We start from the raw sequence: 17,438 nt of genomic DNA, 5'->3' as shown, positions 1-17,438 counted from the left end.
TGAACAGGCCTTTTGGATTTTACTGAGCCTGCAAGCAAGCTCATACTTAGTGCAGGAGAGAAAGCAGGAGCAGGGGCATCTGGTTCCCTCTGACGATGGCCCAGTCACTGGCATGCAGCTTCAAGTGTAATGACCACAGGGTAAGTCAGTGACGATGTAGGTGCAGACCAAGTCATCGATTCCTCCATAGAGCTAAGAGAAAGTACAGTGTTGACCCAGAACCCAGACGTATTTCTACTGAAATAGTTCCTGTGTGTTGCAGGGGCCCAGTTTCATGTATTTGGAATACCCAGATCAAATCATATCAAAGATTTTCATCCCATGTTAATGGAGATGTTTGTAGACACAACTCTTATCAATCTGACGGGTAGACTTGGGACTCAGAGTCAGCAGTGTTAATAGAAGGAAACTTGGAAGAAGAAATGTGTTTGCCTGGTGCCCTGGAAGACTACTTTGAAAGAATCACTTTTCAAAATATTATCCAGCTGTTGTTTCCTTCCCGAATAATCGGTGCCTAATTCAATTTGTGGCACCTTTTTCTTTTCCAGAAGGCAAATTGTCCACAGATGGCTCTCTGCGTTTAATGTATGTGATTAGCTGGTTTGGGCTGAGTTTTTACTAAATTGTCGATGAATGATCCTGTCAATACATGGGAGAGAGTATTTCTTCCACATGACGTGGTTTTTAAGTCACATGGCACGAGGCAGAAGGCTGCACATTCTCTGCAGAAGACTCACTTGGAAAGGTCACAGCAACCTCTAAGATGACCCAGGGTAGGTGCTCCGGGCTGCTATGTCACTGCTGGGGTGCCAGAGTCAGGGGCATTCACAACTATAGTTTAAAAACCATCCCCAAACATCACAAAAGTGATAGCAAAATATGACCCTGCAGGGCCTGCAGATACCAACTTCCTTCCGACTTCATTGTTTTCTCACTGGCTCCCTTTCCCAGGGATTCTGTAGGGATGTTAGAGGCAGAAAAGGACCAAAAGCAGCAGAGGACACTGGGGCAGGGTTAACCTTGGAACCTAAGTAGTCACCTAGGCCTGAGATGGAGCAGAATCAGGAACTTAAGTCACCAGGGGAAGCTGGGGTAATTGACGTCATGCAGGTACAGGCAAATTCAGATTATTAGGGTCAACTTGCTCTGTGGACTTTGTTATGGCCCTTTTAACTCTGAGCCAGCCTCCAAATACTAGTGGCTGTGGCAAGGCCAGGGTCCAGGTTGGTGAGAGTCAATTAATAGGACAAGGGTTATGTTTGCTATCTTTCCACCTCCCTCATAGGGACACTGTCTTTCACTTGGCTGCTATAACTTTATATATATATATATATATGTATATGTGTATATATATATATATATATATATGTTACTGGAGAAGCTCTGTTATTTTTTCTTTTCCACCCTTTTCTTTTAATTTTTTTTTTTTGAGATGGTTTCTCATTGTAGCCCTGGCTGTCTTGGAACTATGTAGCTCAGGCCGGTCTTGAACTTACAGACCTGCCTGCCTCTCAAGTGCTGGGATTAAAGGTGTGTACCACCATGTCAGCCTACCAGAGAAGTTCTAATTCTTGGTCTCTTAAGATGTTCCAGTTTCTAGGGATTCCTCAAGGGATTGGCCCTAACAACCTCCTTTTTTGGCTCCAAGATTCTGTGGATTTTCAGGTGCTTTATAAAAGAAAGCAGTTCTTTGAGGCTGGAGAGGTATTTCAGCTCTTCCAGAGGACCTGAGTTTGGTTCTCAGGACCTATGCTAGGTGATTTGACACTTCTTCTGGCCTCTGAGGGCACTGAACATACATGGCATACAGCCACCTAGATGCACATGCATATACATTATATGTATGTGTGTGTGTGTATGTGTGTGTGTGTGTGTGTGAAAATAAGCTTTAAAAGTGGTGTACATTCACCCATAGACTTTATCTCTAGATGACTTATTTACAGTGAAACGCTATGGAAGTAACTCACTGCTTAGAGAGGGCAGGAAGAAAGGCTGCACATATTCAGTTCAGACATAAAATGTTTCCCCCACTATTTTAGGTCCTCAGTTGAATCCACGGACATGGGGCTAATCCCATAATTTTTGAAAGTGATAGAAGGGACTTGAGCAATCCTGATATTCCAGCCATATGTGAGCTCCCAGCAGAGTTGTGAATTCATCTTGTTCTGCCCTGCTGTGTGCGATTCAGAACCCGCATTCCTGGGAGAGAAGAGTCTTTGCTACCTCGAGCTCATTTCATGAACACATCGCATCCCTTGGGAGCTTGCAAGAATGCAAACCTCAAACCCTTTGGGTCAGTCTTCATCTTTACAAAGGCCTGCAACTGATTAGTGTGTACCGCTGAGTTTGAGGGGGCTGACTGAGTCAAGTGGTCTTTAAGTTATAACCCATCAGTAAGTTGTGAGGACAACTCAAGGGTGTGATCCAAATTAAAAACTATCATATGGAGAGCATGAGAATAATGGTGAAAGTAAACATTGCAGAATGTTTGCTTCAGTGGTATACAAGAGCATGCATTGGCATATTGTGTAAACCATACTTTCTCGGTTGGTCATGCTAAGAAGCCTTTGAAAACCACTGAAGTTATCATCTGACCATTTCTCAAGGCCTCTGTGCTTTACCCTGTCATCAAGACCCACCAGAGCCCTATCTATTCAGTAAGAGCCCTGTGCAGAGACAGAATCAGAACACACCCCCGAGTCCCCACCATTTGCACACAGCTCAAAGTGAAATAGGCCAGTAATGGCTATTAATAAGGAATTGACTTAAAAACTATCCCAAACCATTGTGTGTGTTCCTTGGATTAGAACATTTGTTAAATCTATTCTGCTTTTCCTTTTCAAGTCTTGACTCCAAGTTATCTTTGGGGATGAACTGTATTAGCTTTGCTAGTTTTTTTCCCTTTGCCACTGAAGACAGCCTAAACAGCGTTACCTATGTATTTGTCAGTCGCAGCACCTAGTGCAGAGTATCATTGGGAAGCAAGGGCCCTGTGCCGTCTTGTTGACACACCTTCTTTGCACCATGGAGGCCTTTTATGTGATTCCCAAGTGGGGAAACATGTGTGTATGATTGTGCTATGTTTACACAATCAACAAACACAGAGATTCTTGTATGTTCTGAAATATACCTTTATGAAAGATGGTTTTAGCTTTGTGGTATTTGACAAGATAACTTCTCAGGAAGTGTGTGTGGCATCATAAAGGCCCATGCTTTAGGGTTTCCTGAAGAGTAAGCTTTAGTTAAATCTACTCTATTCAGCTCTTTCTGTATGCTGGAGAACTGTGCAGATGCACAATAGAGAAAAAAAAGTTCTTGTTTCTGATGGCTGTGTGTGTGTGTGTGTTACACATATCGGTATGGATGTGTACATGCATGCAAATGGAAGCCAAAGGTCAATAAAGGGTGTCTTCCTCAATCATTTCCCACATAATTTTTGGAAACAGGGTCTCTCATTGAACCCGGAACAAGCCCCAAGTGCTCCCCTGTCCCTGCCTCCACAGTGCTAGGATTACAGACACTTACTATAGCACCTGGCTTTCTACGTGGGTGCTACTGAATGCAAGTGCTCATGCTTGTGTGGCAAACATTTTACCAACCAACCAGTCTCCTCAGCCCTCCAGGTTCCCTTAGTGTAGAAAGGAGACAGATAGATAGGTACTTAGTTCTCAGAGAGGCCAAAACTCAACAAAGAAGCATGTGTCTCTGCTTCCTGAGAGAAACTACAATGTCATCAGCTACCATGACACCGTGCAGTCATGACTTCCCCACCATGGTGAAGTGTGCCTCAAACCATAAACAGAAAACAAAACCAAACAACAATAACAACAACAAAAACTGAAACACAAACAAAACAAAACAAAAAACCTTCCTTAAATTTCTTGTTTCATATAGATATTTTGACAAACAACAAGAAAGTAATGGATGCACTATATTTAGTTGGCCAGGGGATGGCTCTTTATACCAGAACAAAACACAGGAGACCCACGTAAGAAAAATAACTTTGTTATTAAGCATATACAGTCATACAAAAGCACTTCATAGTATTACATCCATGAGTATTGGAATATCAATTTGACTGATATATATATCTGATATAAATAATGGATAAAGATACTGAAGTATATGACCAGTCACTGGGAAGTAAAAACGGACCCACAAACCCCTCAGGGACCAACCTCTGGGAATCTGACAAAACGTGCTGAGCTTCGTGAGGGGTGTGTAGCCCAATCGCCCTTTTCATGGTTTCTCTCTGACCATAACATTTGCAGAAGTATATAAAGCATGTCATTTCATCTTTAACATTTGCAGCCCTTGTCTTCGTAGCCCAATAGAAAATTATCTGTGAAATGCTGTGAACACATGTGATTGCTGTGTTGGGAAACAATGCATCCGTTTCCATGAATACATGACGGATAACTTTAGGCAGCTCTATTCTACTAATTGTTTGGCTCAGATTCCAGCAAATAACTTTCCCCTTCAGAAAAGCTGTCTGGCAGATCACTTTGCGGCTTGTGGGAGTTGGTGGCCAAGGCTGACTCTGTGAGGCAGCCGGGATAAGGGAAAAGGAGGGAAATGATGTTCAAAATAAGATAGGGAGTTGCTTCCTGAGACCCCCAAGATAAAATATGATGGCTGGTCTTGAAGATCTGTCCCAAGGCCAAGGCTGTTCAGAACCTTGGAAAGAGGACATGACCTATCTGGACCTAGCTGGGTGCTCTACACCTGGTCTTTGGGTGAGGTTATATTCCTTTCCCTCGAAGGTCAATAAACACTTATTATTTACCTCTTAGATGATGGATTCTACACAGAAATATGACTTTAGTTAATTCTGTAGCAAGTATTGGAGAGTAACATAGAAAACAAGAAAAGCCAATATCCCCTTTGTTACCCACTCCTTAAAAAAAAAGACTTTTACATTATCTCTGTGTGTATCTATGTGTATATTTGTGCATGTGAGTGCAGATGCCACAGAGGCCAGGAGAGGGCAGTAGTAGGTCACCTGGAACTGGGGTTATAGAAGTTTGTGAGCTGCCTGATGCAGGAGCTGGAACTTGACTTCTGGCCCTCTGGAAGAGCAGCAAGCATCGTTAACTGCTAAGTCATTTCTCCAGTACCCTACTCATTATTATATTATCATTATTATTATTTTGAGAAAGGCTCTTGTATAGCCCAGACTGACCTTGAACTTGTTATGTAGCTGAGGCTGATTTTGAACTCCTGACCTGCCCATTACCACTTCTCAGGTGCCAGGGTTACAGGTGTATACCACAGCATCTGGCTCCTAATAACTTTTTTTTGGGGCACAGGAAAGCTAATTTTCCCTTGGGAACTGGGAAGGGAGAATAGTTTTTCTGAACTAAAATGCATGTCTTCCTTATATTTTTTCAGTGAGTTTTTATTCTCAATTCTTTATAACACAGAGGCAATTTATTGCTAAGTCTTACTTGTGGGGATATTAGAAAAATTGAACAATTCTACCAAAGGGTTGATGGAGGTATTAAAAAACAAAACTTTTTTTGTCATGAGATATGAAGTGATTCAGTAAATCTGTTTTGTACTGTCTTTCCTCCCAAAGGTCTTCCCATGGTATTTTGAGCAGAAGTTTGCTTAGATAGTAAAGCTTTGATTTTTTTTCTATCCAAAAGCTACATAAGCAATAATGCTTTTTCACTAAAAATTCCCAATGATCTTGACAAGTAGAGGACATACTTTGGTCTTATAGTTAGTAGTCCAAGTTTTGAAAATCTGAGGAGTAATGATTACCTAAACTGACATGGTCCAGCAGATTGAGGTTACCAAATACAGGCTCTTGTGTGTTTTACTGGAGAGAATTATCTAGGAGAGACTCATGAATCCCAGCTATTATGACTTGCACTTCATTCTTTTAGTACATTATCCTGGCCTCTGGCCCAGCGTGGAGTGTGCTTGTATTTTACCAGCATTCAGCAATAAAGATTATGTTTCTACACACATTTCACTGTCTAGAAAAAACAGAGGTTATAAAATTCCTCATAAAAAGGATGGACATAATCATTGCTCATAGAGCCTTGCATAGTTTTGAGACTCCATCCATCCACACCCTTTAAACTCTGGGTTCTATAAGCAGGCAAGCATTAAATAGAGTCCAGGTGGGACTTGACTGTGGGTGCATCTATCTCCCCAGGAACCCACGGTTGACAAGGCCATCTGGGGGTGGGCCTCAGGTTCTGGAGAGACGGAGGGGGGAGGAGGAAGAGACAGCAAGCAAGCTGTGCAAGTGTGTGTTTGCCTTAACCATGACCTGATGGTGGACAGCCACTGGGGATCTGGCATGAGTGGGTGGGAAGGGGGTCAGCAGGCGAGCAGGGATGGAGGGAGGGAAGAAAGCAAGAGAAGTAAAGGGACTGAAGGAAGGAGGAAAGGGAGAGGAAGAGAGAGAAGAGAGGGATGGGAGGGGAAGCGAAAGCCCATTGGGCCACCTGGCCTCTGTCGACAGATCCCCTTCTCCGGAAGAAGAACGGACAGTGCAGGGTCATGCAAACCCCAATAGCAGTTTTCTCCCGACCAGTTGTCACATAGGGGTGGGGAGAAGATGGGGCTCAAAGGCTATGGGGAAAAGCTAAAGGGAAACTTCTTAGAAATAAAGGGGACACTGAGGGTAGCAAACAGAGGTAACCATGTGAACAAGATCCCTTGGGTAGCTCAAGAGAACCCAAAGACACGAAAGAACCTGGCCCCTTGCTCCTTTCTGGGAACACGTTTCCCTGGGGATCTAGAAGTGCTCTAGAAAGGACTCAGGGAGACACGGGGAATGTGCTTCTCCCCGAGCCATCTCCACCTGGTCCAGGAGAGAGTCAAGGAGATCTAGATCAGGAATGTTAACTAAATCGGGAGAAAATGGTGGGAAATTATGCCAGATTGGATAGAATTCCTTGCCCTCCTCTATCTAAGAGACCTCTCAGCTGTGTGTTATTCCCAGGGCACCACTTAGCCGACTCTGGATGAGGACTCCAGATATCTTAAGAGCAGATTAACCCGCCTCTGGTGACCTAGCTTTAGTGAAGCCCTTCTTCAATGCCTCTCCGTCACCCTCTGCCGAGATTCCAGGCCAGCAACTTCCCTCCAGCCTTGATTTAGCCAGAATCAGGACCTGATGGCACCTCTGGCCACCAGTACATTTTGTACTTCTTTTCTATTCTTTTGTTTCTGTATTGGTTACAGAAATATACATATATTTTAAAAAAGACCGAAAAATAGGATTCAGAATTTGAAATCTGTGATGTTGCTAAGGAAAAGTCATTTTTTTTTAACCAACATCAATCTACTTTGTGCTCCTTCTTCATCCTCCCCTCAACTGAAGAGCCATACTCCCGACAGCAGAGGGTGAATAGCCAAGTATTTTGAACATAACTTGCTTTTAGAATGGGCCTTATTACACCTCTAAGAGCGCACTTTGCCATTTTCTCCCTTTTGGAACTCTGTCTGTGGGAACAATGAATTTAGAAATTCAGAAGCTCCAGAAAAACTAGGCTGTTAAGCCACCCAGCAGCTCTTCAAGAACCATCATGTCCTGTTGCTGGTGGGACGTGCAGGACACTTGGGAAGCAGACTAAAAAGAGAGGGCAGGAAGACAGCCCAAGGGCTTTAGGCCTCCAGTGGTAACTTTCTCCAGACGCTATGACTGGACAAAGCCATGCTTTTCTCCTGGTGATATGAAGACGGACTGTGCTATGGATAAACGTTTCTGGGGGCCTCGGAGCCTCTTGCTTCAGTTCTTCTGGGGTAGTCATCCCCAGAGCCAAAGTCCAGGGTCTCCGGGTAGCTGGAAAATTCCTGAGGTAGGGGGGTGTCCTCTGCTGAAGAGTGAGTCCGGTGTCCGAACACCTTCTCCTGCAGCTCGGTGATGTCGTTTCGGATGTCAGCCAGCACAAGCAGCAGGAAGTCGAAAGAACCCGGGGGTCCCTGTGCACACGGGAGGAATCAAAGCTGTGAAGTTATAGCTACTTGTCAAAGCAGCACCCTGCCGAGTTTTGCTGCCTGTAAGTCTGTGGCCTGTGGGTGACTAGCTGCTAAACCATCTCTGTATCCTACATAGGGTAGACCTAAGGACTACATGAGCAGCCGGGGGGCCTTAGGATTGTTTTCCAGTCATGAAAACACATTCTTCTCACACATGAACCCTGGTGATGCACACAGTCACCTCTCCTTTCTCGGGGGAGTTTCCAAAGAAATCTGGAAGTCAGAGTGGTGCTCAAGAAGAGGTTAAGATTCTGCTGGATTTGAACCAACCTCTTCCAAGCTATGTGGCCGTGGCAAATGACCTGATTTCTTTAAGCTTGTCCCTCCTGTAAAATGCAGACTCAGCACCACAGGTTTCCAGCGGGCTCAGAGGTGGACATGGGAAGAATGCAGAGGGCTGAGAGAGAACGAAGAGTTCAAAATGTTTTCTGTTCTTTAAAAAATCAAGTTAATATGTTTATAAGAGGAGGGGCTAAATTAAGCTGGGAGTATGTTGTTCCTTATTTGTCTAGAAAGATCCAATTCGAACCTTCCCTATTCTATTAGTAGATATTCTTCATCATGTATAATATCGGGTAAGCTTTAATTTTTATGCAGTGCCGTAGTAGAACATGGTGCAAAGAAAAACCAAAAGCATTTAAGCATGCATGTTCTGAGTACATTAGAAGTTGAAAGGTAAAATCATTATCGACATTTAAGATAGATGCCACTCAGCAACTTCTACCTTAGAAGCTGCAAGAGACACCTTGACACATTTAGATGCAACATTCTGCTATCCTCTGACCCTCACCACACACCTACAGGGGGTGTGACAAATTAGATCCCTCTGTGTTGATGAGGAGCCAATGTCCAGAGATGTCAGGTAAAAGCCTGAGTTCACAAAGCTAATAGGGGCAAGAGCTGAGGTGGCAACCAAGGCCTCTTGGTCCTTCTTCAGAACACGCACCTGCTCCTCTATAAGTAACAGACTTGCTTGCATTTTCATATTCCTGCTCATTTATTAATCTCGTGGATATTGTACATACACATGGCAAATTTCTTAAGCGCAGGGAGCCTTTTTGCTTTTTTATTTTTATCGGAAAGAGTGGGCATAGCACAAGTGTTCTGGGTTATGACAACATAGGCATTTCTATTCTGGTCCGTGTGTGTGTGTGTGTTGGTTTGAATGAGAATGGCACTCATAGACTCATGTTTGAATACTTGGTTCTCAGTTGGTGGAACTGCTTGAGGAGGGTTATGGGGTGCGGTATTATTAGAGGGTATGAGTTAGTAGGGGCAAGCATGGAGGCTTGAAAAGCCCACAAGGGTTATCCCTCTGCCTTGTGTTATGTAAACTCTCAGCTACTTTCCCAGCACCTGCCTGCCATGCTCCCCACCATGGTGATCATGGATTGAATCCTCTGAAATTGTAAGCCAATTAAATACTTTCTTTTGTAAGTATTATTTTTTTTTTTGAGAAATGTGAGAAGATTTTGGGACGTTGGATTAGGAAAGTAGTTGAACAACATAAGTGGAGAGTTTAAAGGAACATTCTAGTAGGAGCCTGGAAGGCAGTGCCCAAGTGGTTTCAGAGAGGAACAGTGTTAGCTGGCCATTATTTTGGTATTTCAGCAAAGAATGTGGCTGCTTTCTGCCTTTGTTCTAAAAACTTGCTTGAGGCAAAACCTGAAAAATAATGGATTAATTTCTTTGTCAAAGGAGATTTCAAGGCAGCCTGCTATTGACTCTGTTGCAAGGTTATTAGTAATCATTTTTGTGGGAGTTTCTATAGTGAAAATGAGCAAGCAGAGCAAAAAAGAAATGTAAAGTGTACACTTAGAAAAGAAAAAGAACATCAGGAAATTTAACATTGGAACCAAGGTTTTAGATGAAAAGAGATAGAAAAGACCTGGAACAAAATGGATAAAGGGAGTAAGGTTCTTGGCAAGACCTCATCCAGGTAATCCTTTCATTTGTGAAAGAAAAGGCCTAAAGAATTGGTTGTCCCTAAAGAGCGACAGGAAAGAGTTTATGCGAATGTAATTCACTGAGGGAGCCAGCTCCATCCCAGTCAGGTGAACTTGGCAGAATCCGCCATGTGGTTTTGGTTTTAGAGTTGGGAAGGACATAGGAGTAAAGGGATTGTGGAGTCTTCCTCCACAGTTAAGTGGAGTTGCTCAGGCCAAATGTGTGGCTGGGAAGTCCCTGCATGGAGGCCCTGAGAGGCCATCGTCTAAAGCTATGAAAATGAAGCCTGGATTTTGCTGGAAACTACAGGATGTTGGAGGTACCAAAGCTGTGGGGTGCCTACCAGGGAGAGGAACCAGCCTGAGAGTAGTCAACAAAACTGGAAGGGCAGAGCCGTCTAAGCCCTTCGACATCAGACACCGAGCTGCAGGGTTTTGTGTGTGCTTTGCTGGATGTCCATCCTGCTTTGGTCCAGTATTTCCCCATTATGCACCCATTCCTCCTTTTTTTAGGATGGTAATGTGTATTCTGTGACATTGTATGTATGTTGTAAACATGTAATTTTTACAGGGGCTTGCAAATAAGAGGTGATCTTGAGTCTAAGAAATCTCTGAACTTTTGAATTATGTTAAGACTATGAAAGACTCCGGGGACTTCTGAAGTTGCACTAACTACATTCTGTATTACTATACAGTGGCCACAAGCCTACTGGTGTTAGGGAGTGGAATGGGGCAGTTTAAATGAGAAGGACCTCTCCCATAGAGTCATACATTTGAACCTTGGTTCCCAACTGGTAGAACTATTTGGGAAGGATTAAGTGTGGCCTTGCTGGGGGAGGTGTATCTCTGGGGGCAGGCTTTGAGGTTTAAAAGGCACATATTGTTCCCAATCAGTTCTCTGCCTCACGCTTCTGAATCAAGATGTAAGTCCTCAGCCACTCCTTCTGTGCCATACCTGTCTGCCTGCCCCCCCCCCCCGTGCTCCCCACCATGATGCACAGGGACTCTAACCCTTGTGCAATCTTAAGTCAATATTTTCTTTTATAAGTTGCCTTGATCATAGTGTTTTAGTATAGCAATGAAAAAGTAACTAAATTACTGTGTGTATGTATAGGTGCATGCGTACAGGTGTGTATGAGCCCAGAAGTCAACTTGGTTGACATTCCTCAGACATTGTCCACTTTGGGTTTTTGTTTATTTTTTTTGAAAAAGGATGTATTACTAGCCTGGAAATGCTGATTCTGTTAGGCTGGCTGGCCAGCAAGTCCCCGGGATCCCTCCATCTCTGCCACCTCAGAGTCAGATTACAAGTGCACTCTACTAACATTGGCTTTCTCACGTGTACTCAAGGGACTGAACTCAGGCTTCCTTGCCTGCATGTCATGTTCTATGCGGACTAAGCTGTCTCCTTAGCCCTTCTTTCAGACATCTTCTGATGGCACTTGGAAATGGGTCCCTGGCATGGTGACATCAGAAGCAATATTTCACATACAGATTATCAAGATCAAACAAAAAGTAACTTTCAGGAAACAAATTTTAAAAATTCAAACCAGCTGCTTAAAGTATCTACAACTTTCCTCCTGACCACAGATCCGATTGCCTGAGTGACAGCCAAGGAGGGCGAGCTTCTGCTACTAAGAGCTGCTCTCATATGCTGTGAAATAATCCTTTTGTACACTGTGAAGATGTGTTAAGAGCCAACTGGCCAATAGCTAGGCAAAAAGAGGTGAGGCAGGAGACTGGGCAAATGCTGGGAAGAAGAAGGATGCTGTCACCAGCCAGACACAGAGTGAACAGAACATGTAGAGAATGCAACAAGCCATGAGGCACATGACGGCACATACATTAATAGAAATGGGCTAATTCAAGTTGTAAGAGCTATTTAGTAACAAGTCTAAACTAACGAAGAGTATTTACAAATAATAATGAGTCTCTGTGTGGTTAGTTGGGAACTGGCTGGTGGGACAGAAACTTTGGCCTACACATATATTTTTAAAAAGTGTTTAAACATTATTTACTTGTGTGGGGATATGTATATTAGGCCTATGGAGGTCAGAGGACATTTGTGGCAGTCAGTTCTCTTCTAACGTTTGGGTCCTGGAAATTGAACTCAGGTCATCAGGCTTGATGACCAGTGCCTTTACCCACCGGGCCATCTCACCAGTCTGCCATTCTATGAGTGCCACACCCACAATAGCATCCCCACTGGATAAGCAGGACAGACGGGGCAACTTACCGGAGACCCTGGAGGCCCAGGTGCTCCCCTCTCCCCCTAGAACAGAAAGGTGAGGGTTAGCATTCTTGAGCACTGCTGTCTCTGGCTAGACATCCACCACCCACAACCGTCCTCCTGCAGGAAATAAGGGGACCTCTTATTAGAACTGGCAAGTTTAGGCGGAGTAGCTCAACTCCTGAGTTCTCACAAGGCTGTGTATTTCCCAAGCAGCTCTGATAAGGAATCCTGCCTCTCTAGGCAGTGTGTGAAACACCAGTCTTGCTGAAGGAAGACACACACGCTGCTGTCGGCTCGCAAGAGGGAAGCCAGCATAGAATGGAGCTATGTGTGTGGTTCGCCACTTGAACGAGGGAGGCCATTCTATAACACACTGATTACCAAGACACACGAGTGTGGTTGTAACTACACAGAGAGGCTTATGTCACCACACCCAGCCTGGAATTCATTTCCCCCCAGTGCTGCACATGCTCCAACAGCTTAGGATTTTCCAGCATTCGAGACTGTGGGGCTTGCCACTCTCAACTTGTATATCTGTGTTTCAGCTGTCAAAGATAAATTGGGTTTGCCGAGCTTCATTGTATGCTCAAGGGGGTAGAAACAACTGTAGCTATTAAGACCTACCTTGGAGCCATGTCTTCCTGGTGCTCCCGGTGGGCCCTAGAAGACACAGCATCTGATTTAACTAAAAAGGAAATTACAGGACAAGAACGTGTTTCCCCCCAGTATTACATGGATCGCAGAGGATACTGACCACAGGGCCCCTCCGGCCTTGCTTAATGTGAGACAGGTCAGGGGATGGTCCCATAGGTCCCATTGAGCCCCGTGGGCCAGGCTGTCCAGGAGGGCCTGGCATACCAGGGAATCCAGGGCTCCCCTTGGGTCCTGGTGAGCCTGTAATCAAGAGCATCTTATTAGTGCTTTCCCCTTAATAAAGACAGATACAGAGTCTAGGCGTCACTGGAGACTTTTTGTCTTGTAACTCTGCTCTTTGCCTTGTGGCATTTATACTAAGGTGTTCATGGAAATTTAAACTCGACACAATTTAAAGTGACTCCACCTTTCTGTCTTTTCTTGGACCTATTTGCTCAAGTCAGACACTTGAGAATCTTTCTGGTTGCACAGCCTCTGTAATCATCCAGGGATCTGCCTGCTTTACCTCTTTAAGCCTGGCCCGCTCCATGTCTCTCTATCCCTGGATCACAGTATGTGATATTATCTGCAGCGTGCTTAAGAGTACAAGGTTTTGGGTTTGGGGAGTTGGCTCAGAGGATAAAGTGCTTTCTGCATAAGAATGAAGATCCAAGTTCAGATCTGTGGTACCCATGTAAAAGTGTGGTGTGGTGGTCCAGAGGATGAGTGGGTCAACAGAGGGAAAATCCTAGGGGCTTGCTGGTCAGCAATCTCTCTGGAATGTAAGATGAAGACAGTGATATAAAAAGACACCGAAAGGTTGCCTCTAGCCCCCATGCGCATGCACTCACACACACCTACATGCTAGCAGAATTTTTACCATCAAAAGAGACCTACATTTGAATCCTTGACAATTTGCTTGAGATCTTTGAGCCTTAGTCTCTTATCTCCAAATTGGAATAAAGTCTCCAATATACAATGGCTGCATTATAAAAATCTTACACACACACACACACACACACACACACACACACACACACGACATGGCATAGCACCTCACCCACAGTAAGTGCTAAAAGTCTGCCAGGCCTCTACCTTTCTTATGCTCGCTTCAACTCTTGCCTCACAGCTGGTGCCCCTGCCTCCTACCTGTATTGTTCACTCCTCACCCACTCATTCTTTGAAGCTCAGTGGAGTGTTTCTACCTATAGAAATCTCCTACCTTTAATCATTACCAGAGAAGCCTCAACCCCCACAAGATGGGGAGCATAAGCTCTCTCCTGTAGACATTATGTATACTTGCTGCTTGTGAGGAAATGATAGAAGATCCTGTCTTGCCCATGGTTTTCTAAAGATGAGTGTAAAGAAGAGGTCTTACTTATTCAAGGCCCAGAAGCAGAGGACAAAGTGACATTGACTTCCACAATAATTGCCTAAAAGTAACCTATTAGTGAAGAACAGACAAGAGCGTAGAGAATTGTGTAGGAACCACAGATAGCCAAGCGTACAGAGGAAACCCACTGACGCTCAGCACAGAGGAACAACATCCTACCATTGGGTGAATTTGAAGACCACAGAGCACTGAAGGTAAAGATTGTGACAATAAAACCCCAACCTGACTCAACTACTCTAGGATGGCTTGACTTCCTGTTACAGATCTGACAAGAGAAGAGGAGGCCTGCTTCAGAGAGTGATCGCCAAGTTCCTCAGGTTCTGGTGTTTATCTACAAATGTGCAGCATTCAATAAATAGAACTGACAGACATAAATAAGAGCAAACAAACAAGCAGCCACCAAGTGACACAACAGTGAGCAGAATCAGACTCTGAGGTGACTCACATGTAAACCAGACACTAGGTTATATCATATGGCTAGCTCTTAAACTCTCCCAGTGCTCTGCAAGGAGCTGACTTTGAAAGGAGAAAACAGCGCCGTGGCCTCCTTTGCTTAAAGTTCAATTTCATACTCGCTCATTCTCATCTTTCTCCAAGGCTCTCTTCACCTGGTGACCACTGTCCTTCCCGAACAGACCCTGAGATGGTGTGTTGCCCAGCCTCCTGTTCTTCTGCTTTGCGTGAACACAAAACCATGAAACACAGAAGACCATGTACCCCAAGTCATCTCAATTCCCTTCCCTGTGAAAACAAGTGCCCACTTCATCATGGATCACTATGCCCATGGGCGTGTCTTCCAAAGCAACTGGTGCCTCTGAATATTCCTACTATTTAAAAATTTGGAGACTTCCTGCAAAAAATCTGGGTCTCTGACTGGGGTTTGAAAACAACTAAAATTAGACCTGAGTTCTGCTGCTGGCACAGTGATCTGGAGCATCAGTAGTATCCCCTTAGATGAAGCTTGTGCTCTGTGCCAGTTGGGCTCCTCACACAGTCATACTCTCACCAAGGCTGCCTGTTGGATCTCTGTAGATAGTAAATTTGCTGTCTAAGAAGGTTCTCTTTGGAGCCTTGTGCCAACAGAGAGCGAGCATTGGGCATATTTAAGAGCTAGCCATATGACCATATTTTGTACCTGGTTGAAGGTAGTTGCTACCCAACCTTTTTCAAGTCATTTTATCATGGAGGTTGATGTGGAAATCTGTGATGTTTCCTTACTTTTCCTAGACAGAGTCAGAAACAGCCACATTGGCTTGGGTTGAGCTTGCAATAAAGGAAGGGGTATCCTAGCACTGCCATTTGAGACATTCATGCAGGATACAGACTGTCTGTCACATGACACGGTCTCCATGAAATGCCTTTCTATATGAGGGGCACGAATGTTCAACTGGAGGGGCTGAAACTTCATGCAGACTACAGCATGCTCACTTCTGACCCTGAACATTGTCCAGGGACGATATGGGGAAAGGGTACAGGCAATTAAGAGTACTTTTTAAAAGCTGTGTATAAAATGCTTACTACAAAGGTTTTAATCTTAAAAAATGTGTAAGTGTGTGACTCACAGGTGTTGGCCGCCCTCACAAAGCTGTGTCGCAGATCTGTAGAATGTAGAATGTCGCATAAGGATGCATCTCTGTGTACACAGAGCTATTCTCGAGTGCTGGCATTTTAGGTGTCCTCTAGCATGCCTGGCTGTGTCTATTCTAGAAATTGGTTTAATTTACTTAGCCTAATGTCTCCAAGACTAGTCCATGTATTATGTCAAAAGGTAGAATACAAGTTCATTTGTATGTGTATATACCAATTTCATGACTTTAGCCACCCACCAAATAGCAAATGGATAGCCTCTATTGGCCATTGAAGAGCGGTGTCATGGACATGGCTACTTCAAGACCCTGCTTTCCATTCTCCTAGGGGGATGTGTACATGGATAAATACACAGAAGTGGGCTTGCTGATCATATGAAGGTTCTAGTTTAAACATTTTAAAGTGATCTCACTACTTTCCCACAGTGACTACATTATTTTACATTTTGCAATTTTCCTATATTTTTTCTAGATTAGTTAGCTTTATTGTGGCTGTGACCAAATGCCAACTGAAAAACCCAGGAATCAGATTTAATTTGGCTCATGGTTTCAGAGTTACCAGTCCACTATGGTGAAGATGACATGGCAGAACTCGCAACATAGGAAGCAGAGAAGCAGGCAGGGGAGTGCCAGGGACAAGACACACCCTAGAAAATGGCCCCACAGACTTGCTCAGATCTCATCTCCCCACACAATGGCACCAGCAGGGCACCAACCCCAGCACACGAGGACTTTGGGGAGATACACTTTACCGCCAGTCATTTCTAGTTCACAAAATAATTAAAGCAAATTTGAATGCTCCATTCAAACATGTCTTATGTTCCAACTCTCAATACCCATTCCTGGTATGTATTGCAATGGTTTATTTAGGAAGGGGGTCAAATTGCTCCTATAATTATTCTATTCCTAGAGCAGAAAGACAAGCTAGGGGTGAGATGTTACCTACAGTTACCTAATCGGTAAACGTTAGCAGTCAATGTATGCCAAGTGCCTTTAAAATGTAGGACCTTGGAATGCAGATGGAAAGCCCTTGTCGTAACAGTGGAGACCAGAGCTGGAATCACCTCTTATCTCCAAAGCCAAAGTCCTGTGCTGTGGCTTCAGTATGCAGTTTATGATGGGCTCTGGGTGGAAATTCTGTTTAAAAGCGAGAAAATCTTATGAGCTCTCTAGACACCCTGATACATCTCAGTAGAAAGCAATCCGACTAGAAAAAAAAACTGAGATTTTCTTCATGTATTGCAAAAGCCCATTCATCTTCAATGCTGCGGTTCCCTCAAGGACCCTGGACAGCTCACACAGTGTTTGAAACCAGATGACAGAACCAGAAGGCAAACTTGTCAGCCTTTTGTTAAGAAAACCAACTAATGGTCTGCCTCTTCCTGAAGATGTCCTTGTTCTAGTGATGTATTGATGTGGGAATGATTTCTTACTAATAAAGAAACTGCCTTGGCCCATTTTATTGGATAGAAAATTAGGTAGGCGGAGGATACAGAAGAGAATTCTGGGAGAAAGAAGGTTAGAGGAAGAGTCGCCATGATGCTCCCACTCCAGACAGACGCAGGTTAAGATCCTCTCTGGTAAGCCAGCTCATGGGCTACACAGAATATTAGAAATGGGTTAGAACAATATGTAAGAGCTAGCCA

At 44.1% G+C, this 17,438-nt stretch overlaps 1 protein-coding gene across 2 annotated transcripts in view; it reads right to left on the bottom strand.

The window, feature by feature from the left end:
• Positions 1–3,989: 3,989 nt before the first annotated feature.
• Ccbe1 (collagen and calcium binding EGF domains 1) overlaps positions 3,990–17,438 on the bottom strand; it is a 231,413-nt gene continuing 217,964 nt past the window's right edge. The window contains exons 8-12 of one of the 2 annotated variants that reach the window (XM_050157910.1): positions 12,935–13,074; positions 12,805–12,840; positions 12,184–12,219; positions 8,272–8,398; positions 7,816–7,944 (exon numbers count right to left, since the gene is read on the bottom strand). In XM_050157910.1, coding sequence (XP_050013867.1) covers positions 8,282–8,398; positions 12,184–12,219; positions 12,805–12,840; positions 12,935–13,074 — 329 coding nt within the window. In that variant the 3' untranslated portion in view covers positions 7,816–7,944; positions 8,272–8,281. Of the gene's footprint in view, positions 7,945–8,271; positions 8,399–12,183; positions 12,220–12,804; positions 12,841–12,934; positions 13,075–17,438 lie in introns of both variants that reach the window. The other variant, XM_050157909.1, reaches the window with a different exon arrangement.

Source organism: Alexandromys fortis, unplaced genomic scaffold (assembly GCF_014885135.2).
Source record: "Alexandromys fortis isolate MF-2015 unplaced genomic scaffold, M_Fortis_MF-2015_v1.1 scaffold_94, whole genome shotgun sequence".
Taxonomy (NCBI): domain Eukaryota; kingdom Metazoa; phylum Chordata; class Mammalia; order Rodentia; family Cricetidae; genus Alexandromys; species Alexandromys fortis.
The sequence above is the reverse complement of the archived record's forward strand: the minus strand, read 5'-3'. Positions and strand labels throughout refer to the sequence as shown.